Genomic DNA, 20418 nt, shown 5'->3' with positions numbered 1-20418 from the left:
GTTAAAAATAAATTAACTCCTTACCAGTGGAATGAATACATTTGAGAAAAACGTGCCAAAAATGGATAACAAAAAAATTTCACTTTAATGTTGTTCATTATTATCATGAAAATGTTAGAAATAGATAACTGTATAAAAAACAAAATTTTAAACGAAATTACTACAATTCAATGTTTTCACATGTATGAAAAATGTTAATGGATCACAGTAATTTTTGCTCAAATTATAGTAAAATAAATCAAATGACATAAATTTCAAGATAAATATAATAATCTAATACAACAAATATTATTATTTGTATCAACTGTCATGAATTCCATGACTCTCAGATTCCTTTGAATTTCCGACAAATGGAGCAAAATTGCCGAACTTTTCACAGGAAAATTTAAAAACAAGTATCACCATCTACTGGGAAAATAGTAAACTACATATTATGCATTGGAGAAACTAAATTCGGGCTTCATGGAATTGAAGCACCAATTTTTGCACTCAATTATAAAATTCATTAGTCACTAACAAGGGGTTAAAAAATAAATCAAATCTGACTACATTGAGTATGTGGAGTAGTAGTCCGCAGGATAATTTTTTAAGTCTCAAAACTTAAACAAGCGATATATGAAAGAAAGAAGTTCAAAAAGAATGAAATTAAATTGTTAAAGTTGTATACGTAAATACTAGGGCATGTAAAATTCTTAGTCATAATTTTAATAAGCATTTATTTGGCAGTGATAATTTATATATAATTTGATAAGCGGCAGCATTTGATGTTTCTGTTACACCTGTTATTTCTGTTACACCTGTCTACAACACCTATCATTGCTGAAAAGCATGTTTTGTATGACATTTACAAGATAACATAAAATGAGAATTTATTCTTAATTTCTGTCACAGTTTTGAATTATCAGCAGATTTTTCTGGATACAAGAGAGGAACAACATTTTTTTTAGAATTTAAGAAATATGTTCAAAAAAAATTTTTAAGCTAAGAAATAATAGGCATCAGAATATACAGAAAATCAATTTTTAGATAGTCTATTCTTGTTATTGTTATAGTGCACATTTAAACCAGGTGTTCTTTAAAATATCAACCCTCAACATTTTTTACTTTTAATGTTAGTTGTGTGACTTAAAGTTCAAACGTCGAAAATTAAATTTCCAATTTTTTTTTTTTTTAACATCGTGTCGAAAAATGTCCACTATAACTAACAATTTGCTATTTGTTCATTTTTTAAATATATGGGGAACTGCATTGTTTAACCCAATGGTGATCAGTATAATTTAACCAATTTGTCCATACTTCATCAAAAAAAACAAGAATTTTATTTTGAAAAAAAAAAAAAAAAAAAAAAAAAAAAAAAAAAAAACAAGATAGTCTTGTCTGTTTTAATACTTTAACAGGTCTGCTAACTTTCGATGCTTTATGGGAAAATTTTTTCTAGTGCTAACAAGTTTTATGTTTCAATGTATGATTCTTTGTCTGGTAAAATTGATTTCAAATTATTTTTCACACCACTATGATTCAAACTTTTCATTAATATTTTCTTCATCTCAGGTAAGAAGCAGTTAGTACAGTGCGCTAAGAGAAAAAAAAGGACCACCCTGAATAATTTTTGATCTGAGAATCCTGATAGGATCTTCACGTTCTAGGACTCAATCTTGACCTCAAATATGCTAATTAATTAGAGCAGGCAATATTTTAATTTAACGAAATCAGACACAAAAACGTACTTTTTCTGATTAAACATACATTTTTTCAAAGGATTCCGATTTCTGATCCCCAGAAGGTAACGCAATCTGGGAAGCATGGTCCCCACAGTTTTGTTAGCAGAGATATCTAAAGTTTGGACCACTTAATGTTAATTAGTGAATTGAAAAATTTTTGCGCTCAATTATAAAATTTGCAAAAAGTAAATTTTATTAAATATTTATTATTTTTTATTATTTTATTAATAGTCGATTTTTCAAATACATTACAATTACAGTTTATTACACAAGTGATTAGTACAATTTTCTTCGCATGATTTTAAGGTATATACTGTTACATGGCAAAATACAAAATTTGAGTGAAATTGGTTGAAAAGTTCCTGAGGAAGTCGTATGCTTAAAATTCGATTTTTCAAGATCTATTCAACCCCGTTTGCTCAATTTTTGTATTTTGCCATGCAAAATTACAATCTTTAAAGAGACGTAAAAAATTTTTACCTTACAATTCAAAGTTTTTTCTACTATTATAAAATAAAATTATAAATATTTACTAAATTTTTTTTTTGCTAGGAATTAACTTGGATAAATGAATTTTATAATTGAGTGCAAAATTTTTTCAATTCACTTAGAAAGTTTTCGAAGAGTTATAGAGATAAAACGAAATATGCAAAAAGTAAAATTAACATTAAGGGATCCAAACTTTAGATAGCTCTCCTAACAAAACTATGGGGACCATATTTCCCAGATTACGGTACCCCCTGGGGATCAGAAATCTGAATCCGTTGAAAAATAGGTATATTTATTCAGAGAAAGTACGCTTTTGTATCTGATTTCGTAATTTAAAATATAGTCTGCACTAATTAATTAGTATATTTTAGGTACCCCCTCAAACTATTAAGATTGAATCCTAGAACGTGAAGATGCAATCATTAAATCAAAAGTTATTTAAGGGTGATCCGGTTTTTTTTTTTTTTTTTTTTTTTTTGCTCACTGTACATTTCACATGTATTTTTGCCGAAACAAGCTAGAATAAAATGATTTCGTTCTTTTTCTCGGTAGAAATAGACTTCCATCCATGAATTTATATTAACAGAAATACACTACCACTATTCTCGCAAACGTACAAGTGGACCGAACAGATTTTAATGCTTAAAATAAAAAGTTGTATAGCATTTATGCTTAGACTATTTGTATATCATTTTAATTTTCAGATCAAATTACAGAATACTCTTATCAACGCGAATATTTCGTTTCATCACAAAAAGTCCAGTCACGAAATCATCACAAAAGTTTCGAGTCATAAAAATACATAGCGTTTACAAAAAGACTTAAATTGTTTAATTGATTTAATTGTTTTAACCCCTTAACAGTGACATACATTTCAGAAAAATGGACCAAAAATGGAAAAAAATTTTGACTGTTTAATTTTGTTCCTTATATTATTATAAAAGTTAGAAAATGGTTTTTTAGTACAAAAAAATTTTTTTTAATGCAATAACTACTGTATTTATAATTTTTATATACACATAAAAAAAATAATGGATTACACGCACATCTTATTCAATTGGAGCAAATTAAGCAACATTTTGAAGCTAAATAAGATATTACTAGTATAATATGATATAAAAACACAGCAATATGATTTTTAATACATACATTTTACAAATCTCTTACAGTATGGTATATCCCGAAAAACCCATCCACATTTCTCTTCCTCGACTGAAATCGTAATCAATGAAAAACTATGACTACTAAAGCCATCTATTAGGGAAATAGTGAATTAAGTATCCTAAAGTAGAAACAAACTCATCTCGGGCTTCACAAAATAGAAACGTCAATTTTTCTCCTGTCCGAGGTCAGTTTGGGCATCACAAATACTGTACGTAGTAGCTTGCCCGAACTAGATTGCGACACTGACAAGGGGTTAAAGGGTTAAGTTTATAATTCCCATCCATTTAAAATTGAAGTGGGAGTTAAACCAATACCTCTTATAGAAGATAGGTCTCAGCACGGGTTACCATAAACAAGAAATTTTATCCTTTAGTAGTGCAAACGTAATGACATCTTCATATTTTCCTCCACTGCGTAGCTAACTAGCCCGAACGTAATGACATCTTTCTTATTTTTTCTTCACTGCGCAGTTTATATTCGTTACGTTGGACTACTAAATTGATCCGTGCTGAGGCCTTCTCAGGTGAGTAGGGTGAAAAAGTAGGAGTGAACTAGGAAATTATTTCTAATATAATCGCCAAAAACGTTTAGGAATTTCAGATCAAAACATAATTACTTAAAAGCCGGCCAGGTGGCCGAGTGGTTAGCGCGCCTGACTGCGAAGCCATTGGCTGCGGGTTCGAATCCCGCTCTGGGCATGGATGTTTCTCTCTCTCTCTCTCTGCTGTCCTCTGTTGTGTGTGTGTGTGATGTGTGAATGTAGCCCACCCTATAAACGGGTTTGTGGCAGTGTGGGGTGGGCAATGTTGCTCGCCTCCGTGACTTTGGTTCACAGGTGCCCACTGGGTAACGCTAAATGAGCAAAAATTCTGGCATCTTCATTGGCAAAGATTCAAAATTCAGTGCCTGCCATTAGAAAAAAAATATTACTTAAAATTCGTGTCTCTGTATACCAATACTGTTCTCTAATAAATTTCAATAATTTTTATCTTCGTAAAAAATCAGAATTTTGGCTGTTACATTTTTATAATAATGCATAACTGCCAATTTGTGCGACCGTTGATAAATAATTTTCTTAGAGGTTGTAATTTCAGTTTTTTGGCATCTTGAAGTTTAAAGTTTCAAAAAAATTTTTTTTACTGTCACGATGAACCAATAATTTAAAAAAATACGTAGATAAGATCTTTTTGTTTTCTAATTATGCTTAAAAATGTCTTAATAGTTTTGTTTTTAGAAAATTCTAGCAAACTTAATTGTTAACTACCGCTTTCTAAAATCTTTTCCAACCACTGTAAAAGTTAGCAGTAATGTTTTAAAGCACATAAATATGCATTTTATTGCGGTTTAAAAATTGTTTTGTTTAACAAATTGCTTTTTTGACGTATTATATTTAAACTCTTTTAAATATTTTGGTACAATTAATTAAAATGTTTAACCTCATTTTTATATGTTTCCGGTAAAACCCACATTTTCTGTTTATTTTCAGATTAATCTTTTAGATGGAAAGAGAAGTTTGAATGTCAATATTTTTCTAAAACAATTTCGTAGGTAAGAAACTATTAGAATTTATTTCTCTAAATATATTTTCCTCCCTTAATTCAGAAGGATTTAATCCACCACTATATATAAAGGAATTCAACATAGATATAAATGCTTAATAATCATATGATAGTGGGTTTAACCTCTGACAAAAAAATGAAAATATTTTTGCTTACAATTGATTTTTCAATTCTCCTTTCAATTACACTTGGGAAAATCGTTCTTAACTAAAGAAACTTGGTAAGATAGGTTAAAAGTACCGCTTTTATGATTTCAAAAAGTTTACCTTATAAGCATTTGTAAAACAGAACCTAATCAACTATATAAGCTTTAGTATAATATCAATTTAATCTAATTTTTCGATAGAAAATTTGGGATTTGTAGGAAATTTTTATGGTTTAAGGTAGTAAAATGGCTGCTTAGTTTGTAAAGAAAAATCCATTACTTTTTTATGATGGAAGCCATATTAACATCAATGATTTTTCGAAAATATAAAGGTAAAAGCATCTTATATCTTACCTTTAATTCAAGAGAAGTAAATTATTCGTCACTACCACTACTTATAAACAGTTAAAATGTGACATGTTCTTCAAAAATTAGCAGCTCTATGTAAAGCCCTTCCTTCATAAACGAATTTAATTAAAAAATGTTGTAAAAACAGGTGTAGAAATCTCCTGATCATTTTATCTTGAACCATACTATAAAGAGGCTTAAAATAATATTTTTCCCTGATTTTTTTTATTTAATAACTTTAACGATTGTATTAAATAATAACAGATTAGTTTACCCTTTCCATTTCATTTATTATAAGCTAAACTGGAAATTATAAGCCATATTTACTGCAATAAAATAGAAATTCTTAAAATTTTATCTTCTAATGCTTCAAGTCAGCTGTCAAATCTCTTAACACGTTGAATGCCTCACTAATTTTACGTGGCTTGCCCGTCTGGCCACACGGTAAATAACAACAAACTAAAGTTGCAAATATTACACAGAATTTGGTAGTTTTTAAATGGTTTAGCATGATAAATCTGCTTCCTTTTGCTTTATTTAAATAAACTGGGCACCTATCCCATTCATCGTTAAATTACATACAGTAAGGTAAAATACATTGATTTGGCAAACATTGTGGTAGCCATGTGGTTGACGTTTTTACGTAACATTAGAAATATTGATTGTAGACCTAAATAAAAAATAAAGATAAAATTTGATTTGATATGTACAATAATTGATGATAATATTTCCAGGTTGCTTTGCTTTATTTAAATAAACTGGGCACCTGGGTCGCGAAGCGGCCCCTACGATGTATCTGAAAAAAGTGGTGAATTATATAAGCCTACGAATTGTTTAGAAATAGTGGTGGATAAAAATCTACTAAATTGAATTTATTGAACCAAGAATCACAATTTATAAACTACCACTTGAAAATATTTATTCACTGTTAGGAGCAAGTTGGCATCTCTGTGTGTATAAATAAAACTATTTTTGTGTGTTCTATATTGCATTAATTTCTTCAAACCATTTTAATAACTATAATAATATTAAAAAAATTAAAAATTTAATCGAAATATGTGTTTCTAATAATCTTCTCTTCGCCGGTCACCGGTGACCCCCATGGCATTCAACGTGTTAAACAATCAATCTAAAATGATTAATANTATATATATATATATATATATAATATAAATGGAATATTATATATTATACTATTTTATTTAAATTGGAAATTCTAAGCCATATTTAACTCTTTTTTTTAACTGCAATTTTAACTTTTATTGCTTCAAGTCAGCTGCCAAGTCTTTTAAACAATCAATTAAAATGATAAATGCAATACGATAACACAGGCAGTTCTATAATATGGGAAGCACGATTCTTGAATATATATAAAAAAAAGTTTTCTTCTACAAATCTTTTTTCTCCTTTTTTTGTGGATTTGACTGTCGGTTCTTTCACAAGTTCCACGTACTTTTTTTTTTTTTTACCGAAAAGGACGACCGGAAAAAGTGAACAGAACTTTTATTCTCTAAGTTGTGGGGGATATTAAAGAGATCTTAGATTAAGGAATACTACACGCTTATAAGTAACTTTCCATTCAAAGAAAAAACTGTTAAAGCAGTCGTAAAATTCTCGTTAAGGAAGAAAAAACAAATATACAATAGGACATTCGGAATAGGAATGGAAACGGGACAGTTAGAAAAGTATTAGTTGAAAGGATGATGAATTAGGTGGCTTTAGAGATAAGACGGGCTCGGTCTGAAAGTCTGGCCCATGTCGAGCCCGAGATCGTCAACCTATAATAAAGTTTTCATATGCACTACAACCCACTTATAAGAAGCTCGCATTTAACGAGAAAACGAAATGTTTTGTTTGGTTCAATATCATAAATCTATTAGAACGTTATCTTTCTTCGAACAATTTTTTCACTTTTTCTCGGATTTGACGAGGGAAATTATTTTGAAAGCGCGGAATAGTATCAGAAATAATGAAAAATTATATATAAAAAAAATAATACAATACACTATCAGTTGCTTAAAATCAAAAGTGATTTGGAACATAAATTTTTGTGTTTCGGTGTCGCTTCAGAAAAGTTGAATCAATAAGAAGCCTTTAAAAAAAGCCAGCAAAACAAGACACCCTGGACAGTACATTGCCGCGTTTGCAAGAAATGAAATTTTTGAGGAAGAATGAATATCGCCAAAAAAGTACCTCAAAGTTTGCAAAAGCATTTCCGGTTTTAAAGTCATTACAGAAACACCAACTTGCTCCTCTTAGTAAAAAAATATTTTCTAGTGGTAACGAAATTTAAGTTATTTTTATTTTAATATTTCTCATTGAAAGTAATTTTTTCACCACTACATATCGAAAATTCAAAGTTTCACATGAAATGCAACTTCATTGCATATTTTTAACATCAAAGACAACATAAAATATAGCCCGGCAACCGCCTTTTTCCTATCCGACGGAGTTTTGTCCCGTAAATTTTGTAAATAGCTGTAAATACTTGTAAATAATTTTGCGCATTTATTATGTATTTCTCCTTTTCCCTGGGGCTATGTGGCTACTGTGCACCTGAGAAGCTCGGGGGTAATACCTCGAAGGGAGGCGAGGCAGTCTGTCACAAAACCTCTTCTCTCTCTCAAACTTGTTTGTTCAATCTCACTACTTCATTTTAATTTTCTCTCAGTCAAAGATACTGAACCCCAACTTTCACCTTTCAGTTGCGCTTCGGCGATTTATTATTAGTTAGAGCCCCTAGCGGGGCTGATGCTAAGATAACCAACACATATGAGTATGAGTGAGTGCATATTTTTAAAAAGTAGAAGTATTTATCTTTAATCTCCAAGTTTTACTAATCTGTTCAATTTATTAAAACTTTTTCAGAAAGCGGAGCATGTGGCATCTCTGGTCATATGTAAAAAATGCTTCCTTACCATCTCTTGAAAGCGTTATTTTTATTCATCTGTTTAAAATGACAAAAAGAAAAAATTTATCTGTACAAGAAAAAGTCAAAATTATAAAGCGAATAAAATGTTGCAATATGTATTAAGCAGGGCGTCTAACTTCAACGAGGAATCTCGAGGAATATTTTAATTACTATTTCTTTTTGACAACTAATTCCTATTCAACAACTTCTGATTCATATGAGAAATGGTATTTCAATTTTATAGAAATAAAGGTCACAAAAATTCGTGATCAATGTTTTGAATAAAAGCTCAAAAAATAAAAAATGATGAGTGTGTTGAGTTCTTAAAACGTAACGTCAATCTAAAATGTTTCCCACTTCCTTGTTTAATAAATGGGATATGAATTACCTCCAAGATATTCATCAAATATCTATATGGAAATTTGATGTTTACAAGTGAAGTGATATATATATATATATATATATATACACTGCTCAAAATTATTAGGGGAGCACATGGCTCCNGAATATTTTTTCAAGTCAATGGGCCATCGGACATTAATTGTTATATTAAAAAAAGATTATTTTCAAAGTTTCAAGTATTTATGATAAAATATTTGTGATATACTCAAGTATTTGATATACTCAAGTAATACTCAAGTATTTGTGATAAAAATGATAAATGAGGTTTATCTATTGTCAATACATTGGTCATTTTCATTTACACCTGAAGAAACAGTCAAAAAACATAATTTTTGTAACTGGGCACCCGACACATTTTGAAAATAGCTGAAAAACATGTTTTTTTTTAAATTTCTATTTTTTTAAGTTAAACTATTCTTTTTTTGGTTTATTCTTTTTGCATTATTTAATTAGATGATAAAACAATAGAAACATACAAAAATTCTGATTATTACTCTTATTACTCAATATTATACAGAAATATAAGCAATACTCTCTAAGTGGGCGGGGCTACCCGACACTCCCATATATATTATCAGACGTGCCAACTTTTCCCAGTGGTATTAAAATGGAATTAAAACTTCAATTTTAAGCAAACAAATACCTTGTATTTGAAAAAAAATTAAGTTGACAACCATGATAGTAACGCATATTAATATATAAGCTTAATTTTTGTAAGAATAGTGGTGATCAAAATCATTTAAAAATTAAATTTATAAAAGAAAAAAAATAGTATATATTTACTACCACTTTAAATATGAAAAATAAAATTTCCCGCAAAATGCGGGAGAGTTGGCAGGTATGATATTATATATACATACCTGCCAACTTTTAATCCTTTTGAGGATGATTTTCCCCAGTAGTAGTAAAATGCTTATATGTGTAATAATGTAGTAAAATTATATATATATATATATATATATATAGCATAATAAAATCTATAAAGCGAGTAGTGAATTCAAATGAACTTACATGGACGGGAAACTTTCAAGAATTAATAATTATTAGTTCCGTTTCTTCTTTACACTTTATTTTCAGTTTTTTACGTGACATTTATTACTTAAAGTGTTCTATTTTGATTCAAATTTTTTTAGTGCTCTTCTCACTATTATATTGATGTATTTTGCTTTGGCTATATTGATTCATTATTAGAAAGAATTGCTTTTTGCGGAAATATTAGTATGAGTTGATGAAGAAATATCCTTTTTCCCCGAATTTTTATTTAAATATTTTTAAATATTTTTTTACATTATTTTATTTTAATAATTTCTTTTCTTTTCATTATTCTGTAATGTTTCCATGTTTTCTCTATATTTGTAATGAATAACATAAAAGCTACGCTAATTCTGATTGATGTTTTACGTAAATCTGTTTCTGCTAAACATTCCATTTTTTATCCCCTATGTTCTTTTGAGAGTTTTATGAAATTTTGTTTCAAGGGTTATTTTAACCGGTAAATCGAATACAATAAAAAAGTTTCCTCAGAAATAGTGTATTTTTGTGTTAAAATAAGCCTATTCCGCCACAGTTACAGTTATACATATTTAAGAGATTTCTTTGAAACATAGCATTTTACAGAATGAAAATCCGTTCAAAAGTTATAAGGATTTTTATTTTTGCTAACAAATTTACTTAGCTATCGTAGTAATTTGATGGATTTTAGAAATTAAGAATTATCTAGAAATTAAATACATTTGAGTTGAAAGCTGATTTTTTTGTAATATGTAGTTTTTGTTTTTTCCTAAAAACTAAATTAATACTAAGTTTTAAATTAAAATTTTAGCTCCAACGAAGAAATAATTGCCTTACTACGACAAGGAGCTCATGATGAAATTGGGGCAGAAAAATTACGAGGTTTGTTAAAAGTGTTGCCAGAATCAGATGAAGTGAGTTGCTCATTGAGCTTTCAAGTTTTATTATTTATTTATTTATTAAGTTTGAGGCACTTTTGTTTTCTTTATATGTGTTATTTTAGCAGACTTTATATCTCAAAATATCACATTGAAATTGTATTGTATGCTGTTTTGAAAAAAACAAACATCTAAGGAAAATCTAAGTGATGCGGGACATCTTTTTGAAATTTTTCAAAAAATCAAAATATTGTTCTAAATTTGTTTTTTAAAATTTCAGATATTTTCATTTTTTTTAATAATATTGTACTGTTACAAAAATTTACAAAATTTGTACACAAATTTTTTACGAGTTGTTTAGACAAAATTTTAACATCTTAAAAAAATGTTGCTAACGTTCTGTATGGCTGAAAATATTAAACTTTATTAATATTTATTTTTATTTAAATCGTATACATTTTCATTTTTCTCGGTATTTTTTGTTATTAGATTTTTTTAAAAAAATTCTTTTTTAATCATGCATATTTTTATTTTTTAATCGTTTTTAAAAAGCGTGATCCTCAAAGATTAAAAAAATCAATTTTCTGATAGCAAATTTAAGCATAATATCTAAAATATACATATTTCAAATACAATGAAGCCAGATTATTTTTTTAAGTAATATTATAAATCAAGTTCCCAAAAATTCAAGAATTTCTGAGTCTAAGGACCCTTAACCCTTTGAAGCACAGTGGTACGACAGCGAAACCGCACTTTTTAAAAAATTATTCCTAGCGGCACAAAGGTCAATCTCCGAAACCAATAATATTAAAGTATTATTTTAACTTTACTAAACATCACCAGATAGCAGCACTACACTTAGATTATATCTTCCTTTGAAAAAAATAAAAAGTTTTCAAGGCCCTTTTTCATTACTACAAGTTTTTTTTTTTTTACTCAATAAAATACAAAAAAAGTTTGAAGTATATCACTCAGATTTGTTGTTTATGAGCTTCTTTTGACACACAAATTTTTCCCAATAAAGATTCCTCAGAAAAGTATTTAATTTTTACCTTTATATTTTTTGGTTTCAGAGTGAAGCCACTGTGCCCCTAGAACATTATATCCACCAACACGAGTCTTTATTCTTTTTCCCCCTTCCTTCACTCAGATAGTGAAGTGGGTAAAAATTTATTAGGGTTTTTTCTTCATGGGGCTTATAAATGGGGAGCAATGTGTCTCTTATCTATTTCTATTGAAAATAAAGTCTATTACTTCTATTACTGAATTAAATACACAAGATAATACAGAAGAATAAGATTACATTATTACATATCACAGTAAATGCTGAGTAACATATTTACTTTTTATTACATTTTATTATACATTTTATTTTATATTTTATTTTTATTATTATACATTTTATTTTTATTATTATATATTTCTGTACTATTTATTTTATCCTGATATTGTATAATATATATTATATTTTACTTAGAATATTTTTTGTGTTTGAAATTCATGCGTTTTATTTTTCACTAATATATATTTTATTATATACTATTTTTGTATTATATTATATTTGTTAAAGCCTTTTTTGGTCTTTAAAATTATATAAATAGTTTTAGTACTTTAAGTTTATTGTTTGATTTCTGAAAAGTGAAAATTTATTGTAAAAAAAGTTAAAAAAGATAATATTTTTTTTTCACATGAAAATGTTCTATGTGGACACTGGTTAACCACCGAAACCACCACCCCCTGTGTGGTGCAATGAATCAGAATTTTTTTTAAATGTCATTTTCCCATTCTTAGATCCTAAGCATCATAATTAGTTTCTCAATTTTAAAAAAATATGAAAATTTATGTTCGTGTGCCTCAAAGGGTTAAATATTAAAATATTATTACTAAAATTCGGAAACAAACTCTGTCTGCCGAAAACAAAACATGGAAACAAACTTAAATTTGCTCAATAGAAACAGTTTGATGAGTTTCGAAAATTTTTTAAATTTAAGTCCGGCGTCGTTAAGAAATTATAAATTCTGGTTGTTAACAATTAATAAGAATTAATTGTAGCACAAATTTTTAAAGTTTACAAAACATCGATATTGATAAATTTGTAATTTTGTTATTTTAGATGGAAATGCTTAGAGGATATAATGGTGATCGTCAAAGATTAGGAAATGCTGAAAATTTTCTCCTTCAGTTAATTGAATTACCGAAGTAAGAACTTTATTAATTATTATTGATGTTATGTTAAATGTGTAATGTTATGATGTAGTTAATTGAATTACCGAAGTAAGAACTTGATTAATTATTATTGATGTCATGTAAGATGTGTAATGCTATGATGTCATATTTAATTTTATAATATAATCTTGAAGTTTATTCTTAGCATAAATGTTTATATTTCAGCTATAAAATTCGATGTGAAGGCATGTTACTCAAAGAGGAATTTGCATCGAATATGGCATATTTAGAGCCTGCAATTGAAACAATAGAATCTGCAGTTCATGGTTTGTAAAACATTAATATAGATAAATTTTTAAAGATATTAAATATATACAAGTTGTCTTTAATTTGAGTGACAATTTATAAAAAAAAAACATTATAATAGGAAAACAGTTAAGGTAAAATATGCAATTATTGCAGCAAATTTATCTGACAAGGCATACATTTTTCACCCAGTTGTTCCTGGTTTTAGTTTTAAAAAAATTTCGATAGGTGGAGGTTTTTTTTATTTTTTACTTTATTGCTTATTTTATAACAGTCGTTGGACAGACGACCCAATTTTGGGTTTACGAAATTTTCAACTTCGTCACCTTCTAATTTTGATTTCAATCCAGAAGACAAAGGAACTCCTGGATCAAGTATTGGGACAAATTTCATACCTGCCAACTTTTAATCCCTTCCATTATCATTTTTCCCAGTGGTATTGAAATGGAATTAAAACTTCAATTTTAAGCAAACAAATACGTTATATAAGAGCAAACTTAAGTTGACAACTGTGATAGTAACGAATATTAATATATGTGCTTAATTTTTGTAAGAATAGTGGTGATCAAAATCATTTAAAAATTAAGTTTATAAAAGAAAAAATAGTATATATTTACTACCACTTTAAATATGAAAACAAAATCTTCCGGAAAATCCGGAAGAGTTGGCAGGTATGAAATTTACCTTCTTGGAGGACTTTCTAATTGAGCAAACCCGTATTTGCGCTACATACAAAGGAAAACCCCGAAACCACATGGGTTAGAGTCCCCTTGCCATCAGGTTAAAAGCAAGGGGACTCGAACCCATGATCCGTCTACCACTGAGGATATTTTACGTCAGCACTGTGGTCGGTGCGAGCCGGGTGCGGAATTCGTATCGATCAGCCACTCCTGGGACCAGAACCCGGTTCATCTTGGTGGAAGACGAACGCTTTATCCCCTGAGCCACCATGGCTCATACTTAAGGATTTATATACTTTCTTCTGTTCTATTTGCTTCACAATCTTATGAAAAAAGTTTGATCTAAAAATAAGATCAATAGAAAATATTTATGCCCTGTCTCATGAATGTGCTGCAAAAATTATCTTTTTAACCGTTTCCCTGTCATAAATTTTTAAACACTGTTATTCAAACTTGTATAAAATACTAATATAAAAAGTAACCTAAATGATGTATTCATATTAATTATTTTTTTATTTACAGAATTAAAACATTGTAAAGAGCTGCATGAAGTACTGTACATGCTTTTGGTTGCCGGGAACTTCTTAAATTCTGTAAGACTCAGTTAAAAATAATACTTCCTTTTCTAAACAAGAAAGAAATAGTCACATTTAATATTTAATTATTTAGGGTGGATATGCTGGAGATGCTGCTGGATTTAAAATGATGTCACTACTTAAAATGGCTGAAACTAGAGCTAATAAACCTGGGATGAATTTAATACATTACGTTGCTCAGGTATTCATTTTTATGATAATTTTTAATATGAACTATTTCTATCTATAATGCTTTCACAGCATTTCATACATTAATAATAATATATCAAAATATCGCTCCATTTTCAAACATGTCCGTGGGAATCCTGCGAAAAAAGGCGTGTTTATTATTTTTAAATGACAACATGGGCAAAGATTTTGATGTGTATCTAGCTATAAAAGTACTTTGATTTAATATTATAAGATTACTGATTTAATATATAAATTTATGAAATTTGTTAATGTAAAATTACTTGAATACTTTGATGGTAAGTCAATACGCAAGTATTTAGTTTTAATTTTAAGTTATGACCATCTGTTAAAATTAAATAACTCTGTCAAGACTAGCTGTTTTTACTGAAAATAAGATTTATAAACTAGTTATAGGAGCACTTACATTTTCGTACAACTCACGAATTGTGTCAGAAGTCGATATTAATGTATTTTAAACGTTATAACGCACTTGTTTATAATATTTTATTAATAATAAAAATAATTGTTTTTGTTCAATGTTTTATTAATAATATAAATAATTGTTTTGTTTACAATATTTTATTAATAATAAAAATAATTGTTTTGTCATCAATATTTTATTTATAACATAAATAATTGTTCTGTGAACAATATTTATTAATAATAAAAATAATTGTTATGTTTACAATATTTTATTAATAATATAAATACTTCTTTTGTTTACAATATTTTATTAATAATATAAATAATTGCTTTATATACAATATTTAATTAATTCTGTTAAAGCGCATGTGCTTATTTAAAGATGTCAAAAACAAAGAGGGTATAAGCAAACCACTTTTTTCAGCATTTCTTGTAGTACTCTTTATTCTAGAATGTTAATGAATTTCTACATTTAATAGTCTCACAGATATTTTCTTTTTTAAGAAGTCTAGTAGACCAAAGTTTAGGTGCATATTCTTTGAAATATTGCGACAAATATATTACATGATTGAGACAAATCTCCTTTTCTTTACAACTATTTAACTTTTCGATGGAAACAAATGTTACCTTGTTACGTTTCATTACTGAAAAAAAAATAAGAATTTAGAAATAGAAAAACAATGGAATTCTAGTAAACTCCTTTATTTGATGCCAAATATGCGAATAACGATGTTGGGTAGGAGAATTATTTATTTATGAAAAATTATCTTGAGCTGTCAAAAAACATATCACGTATCAATTTTGACACTTTTTGAAAAAAATTTACAATGGCACACTAGTTTAATTTCGACAACATTTAGAATTTCCTATCTTAATTTTTATGTTTTATCTATGCATTCTTCATTGATTGATTTTGTTTGATTTTTTTCTTCCCTTCTGTTTGATCTATGCTTAATTCCTTTATTTTTTTTATGTTGCGATAGTCAAAATGATCTCAAATCCAATTAAGTGAACAAAGAATTATTTATCATTAACTTTGCTATCAATGAAAAAGTTTCCACCGAAAGTGCTTAGACAACGATGTGTGCCTACTATAAAATATAAATAATTTTAAAGGATACATTTTTATCTGAAGTCAACAAACTCGTTTTTTTTAAACTACAGCTGCAGTGCACGCAAGAAAATAGCCATTTGTTGTTGTTGTTGTCGTTGTCGTAGGCTATTAAGGCAAAGGGTGCCACTGTTCTAGTTTTCCAGTCGCGCAATCTATGGCCAAGAATTTGTTCCGCCTCGCCCATACGTCACACACGTTTATAGGGCGAACCCATTCGTATATACATTCATTCATCCACACATCACAATTTTGACATGAACCAGAGAACTATCAACCTCCAATTCAGTACCCTCAGAGGTATAATTTGTTATGAGAATATGGAGGACATTGTGACACGACAAATATAACTTGCACCAGTCACCCTTTACTGCACGGGGAGTCTTCGGCAGACTGGAATCGAACACCCTTTTTCACGAACGTGAGCCCAGCGTCAGCCAACCAGGCTATCCTGGCCACAAAATAGCCTTTTGATTTGTATATTAATTATAACTCTTACTTCTAAGCAATATTAGCAAACTTATGCGATATATATGTAAATTTATGAATAAATGTTTAGGTTGATATATATTGTTTTTATTTTGCGAAAACTTTCGTTGTTTTCTACAATGCTTCTTTTATGACTTTTAGGAAGCTGAAAATAAGTTTCCTGTTTTGCTTAAATTTCCCGAAAACCTACCTAGCTTAGAAGAGGCTTCGAAGTAAGTATTCTTTTGTTTTCTTGATTTCATTTTGAAAAATCTGTCATTTTCATAATTATTTTTTCTTATCAGGGACGTGCTTAGGATTTTAGCGGACCTGGGCGAAACATTGAGGCATTTTATCATGGTTAATAAAAATCAAATTTTGCTTAAAGCATATACATTATACTCTTGATATCTAAAACTTCTATATCTCGAAGAACAGCAGTGATGGCTTAGGGGATAGTTTGTTCGCTTTTCAATCAAGTGAAACGGGTTCGAATCTTAGCAATGGCTGGTCGATGTGAATTTCGCATCCGGCTTGCACCGCTCACAGTGCTGACGTAAAATATCCTCAGTGGTAGATGGAGAATAGTCGTAAACCCAAAAAATTGGGTCGGCTGTTCAACGACGGTTATAAAATGAATGTAAACGAAGTTGTACAAAAAATGTTCTTTAAAATATAATTTAAATAATCTCTTATTTGGTTTTAATTATTATACGTAGTATGTTATAAAGCATATACTCTCCATCAACTAAAATAGAAGTTTAAGAAAATATTTCTTTTTAGTGGATACAAAGGTAATATATAAATAAATTCAAATAATAGAATTTCGCATTGAATTTTTAAAGTGAAAGATTAAAAAAAAAAGAACAAAAAATAAATCAATAGCTTTTTTATTAATACCACATTTTAAATGACTGTATTAACCCTGGATAGGGGTTGCGAGTTAGGGCTAAAAAGAAACAACACTTTTAGCAATTGATCATTTGTGCTTGAAATTTGATAAATTTTTACTGAGATGAAATATATTTTTTACCTGTAATATAATATATTTTTTATACCTGTATATAATATATAGAGGTAGAGATATATATTATATTAGAGATATATATTTATACCTGTAATATAATATATATATTTTTTAACTGTAATATAATATATATATTTTTTAACTGTAATATATGAAATATATTTTTTCCCTTTAATGAATATATATTTTTTACTAAGTCTTTTCAATTTGCTATCCTGCTTAATCTTCCACAAACAAAGCTATTCTAAAAAATTTTAACTAAAAAAAAATCATTTTCTTTAAATTACAACCAGTTTAAGTTTCTTTTTTTCAAGAGAGACATCTATAACCCCTCACTATTATTAAAAAATTCTTAAAAAAGCGTTAAAATGAAAATTATACGTAACATTGATTTGTCTAAAGTTTTGTACTAAAATTAAATGAAATATAACATTAAAAAAATATATTGTAAAATTGCAACCAAAAAAGTTATAAGTTTCCTGTAGTTACAGTCTAACAAAAATCCCGTTTTTATAATTTCCCGCTTCCCGATCACTGGTCTAGTGGTTACTGTACTGGACCACGGGGTTAGTGGTAGTGGGTTCGTATCCCACCGTAGACATGGATGTAACTTTCTCTCTCTCTCTCTGTGTTCTATGTCCTTTCTTCGGTGTGAATGTGTGAATGTGTAACCCACGCTATAAACGGGTTTGTGGTTGTATGACGTGGGTGACGCTACTCCACCGCCCTGGCTTAGCCACAAGTAACCACTGGGCGAGTAGCAATTCTGGTATTTCTGAGGCCAATGGGAATAGAAGTGTCCACCATTAAAAAAAAAAATTTAAAAATGTAATAATAATAATAATAATAATAATAATAATTTCCCATTTTAGCCTATTCAACTGAATTTCTGTGTCTTTGTTGCTTTTCTGGTTTTGTTTATATCTTTGAATTTGTTTTCAGGCTTTCAATTGATAATTTGAAAACGGAAATTACAAATTTGTCTAACAGAGTTTCGAAAATATCTCAACAAGTGTCAATAGCTGGTGAAGATGTTAGACAACAAATGGAAGATTTTATTCAAGTAAAAACATTGCTTTATTAATTAGACAAAAAAAAATTTGTTTGTTTGTTTTTGTCTCATGTTACTTATACTCATTAAGTTCCAAACTTAGTTAAAATATTCATCAATTGATGTTGATACTGATTTGAAAAACTATTAAACGAGACAACTATACAAAACCAGCAACAACAGCTGAGGACAAAATTAAGAGATGTCCATGGAAATAATTTAGTTAAAATGATTTGATATGGAGTACGCAACTAATCAAACATTTATATCTATCCCCGTAGAATGTGGGATAAATTTGAAATATCGAATGAAAAGGTATTACTTCTGCTACGTTGTGTACACGATTTTAAATTAAAAGTAATTCATTCGATGTTGATTTATAAGAAATTTATGAGTAGATAAAGTTTTAGCTATAAGAAACCAGTCTTACGAAAATTTGGATTAGCTAAATATTAAACTATAATATTAACTCATGAAAACCTTAGTTGAGAAAACGATAAAAAAAATAAGTATTTTTTTATACTTTGTTGACAATTTATGAATAAATCAATTGGATTTTTTTATAAGACATCGTTTAAAAGAAAATTAAGACAACTTAACTGTTAGGCGAAAATTATTAACTCTAAGTATAACATTATCTTTAATAAAGCTGAAAAAGATATAGTTTTTAGTGTCTTACATTTGATTTATCATGTCTATAATGCGTCTTTAAAAAGCAGATAAGTTATTTTCCAATTTGATTGTTTTTTCTTTCTTAATAACTTAAAAGCACTAACTAGATTAAACACCACGATGTTAATAAAATAAATTATACAAGTCTTATAGTGAAATTTTATATAGCTTCAATTACTTTAAAACATATGTGAACTGACACATTTGATCTAGTTATGTTACTTTTAATATCAAATGAGTGAAATAATAAGGATTTCAAAATTCATTGTTAATAGTGCAAAACTTGGATTAATTTTTTTTTAAGATTAATTAATAAATGAGTTAGAAATTATAATTGGTATTATAAGAACTTGACGATTTTAGCTTGCAAAATTTGAAGATCCATGTATTTGTAACCAGTTAAAAATATTTAAGAAAATCAATTGAATGTGATATTATTATGCACTAATTAGTTTAATAATTATGTTGATATTATTAGTTTAATAATTATGCTAATATTATTATGTACTTAATTAGTTGTATAAAATGTTGATCAACTTTTGCTGTAAAATACATTTTTTTTACAGTGTAATAACAATTAAATGTGTTAGAAGATATATAATTGTAATTTAATTTCCTTTTCTTTGCTCATATTAAATTTAAAAAATAAACTTATTTTTCATCCATAGTTCGCAAAACGGGAGACTGGTGCCGTTCAGAAAGAAATTGATGGTTTAGAAAAAGTGAAAGAAGAAATAGCTGATTTCTTATGCGAGGATTTGCAATCTTTCAAACTTGAGGAATGCTTTAAAATATTCCATAGCTTTTGCCACAAATTTAAAGCTGCTATTGAAGTAAGTATTCTAATAAATATCTTCAATTGATACAAAAGTGTCAAAATAATGGGAACATTTAGACGAAAAAGAGAGCTGCTCACCAAAAGGTCCTCCACGAGGGCGAATTTCCCCCAATACTTGATCCAGGAGTTCCCTTGTCTTCTGGATAAGGTTCAAAATTACAAGGATGCGGAATAGAACATTGGCAGTCGTAAGTCCAAAATTGGGTTGGCGGTACAATGAAGGTTATAATCTCTCTCTCTCTCTCTCTCTCTCTCTCTCTATATATATATATATATATATA

General features: G+C 28.4%; 1 protein-coding gene across 1 annotated transcript in view; it reads left to right on the top strand.

Moving 5' to 3' along the window:
* LOC107438137 (formin-J) overlaps positions 1 to 20418 on the top strand; it is a 60613-nt gene that overhangs the window by 28654 nt on the left and 11541 nt on the right. The window contains exons 6-14 of the mRNA XM_071188040.1: positions 4861 to 4922; positions 10562 to 10664; positions 12742 to 12827; positions 13020 to 13120; positions 14303 to 14373; positions 14450 to 14557; positions 16712 to 16782; positions 18519 to 18639; positions 19968 to 20132. Coding sequence (XP_071044141.1) covers positions 4861 to 4922; positions 10562 to 10664; positions 12742 to 12827; positions 13020 to 13120; positions 14303 to 14373; positions 14450 to 14557; positions 16712 to 16782; positions 18519 to 18639; positions 19968 to 20132 — 888 coding nt within the window. The remainder of the gene's footprint in view (positions 1 to 4860; positions 4923 to 10561; positions 10665 to 12741; positions 12828 to 13019; positions 13121 to 14302; positions 14374 to 14449; positions 14558 to 16711; positions 16783 to 18518; positions 18640 to 19967; positions 20133 to 20418) is intronic.

The sequence above is a fragment of the Parasteatoda tepidariorum genome, chromosome X2 (assembly GCF_043381705.1).
Source record: "Parasteatoda tepidariorum isolate YZ-2023 chromosome X2, CAS_Ptep_4.0, whole genome shotgun sequence".
Taxonomy (NCBI): domain Eukaryota; kingdom Metazoa; phylum Arthropoda; class Arachnida; order Araneae; family Theridiidae; genus Parasteatoda; species Parasteatoda tepidariorum.
Note: the sequence above shows the minus strand (reverse complement) of the source record. Positions and strands in the feature narration are given on the sequence as shown.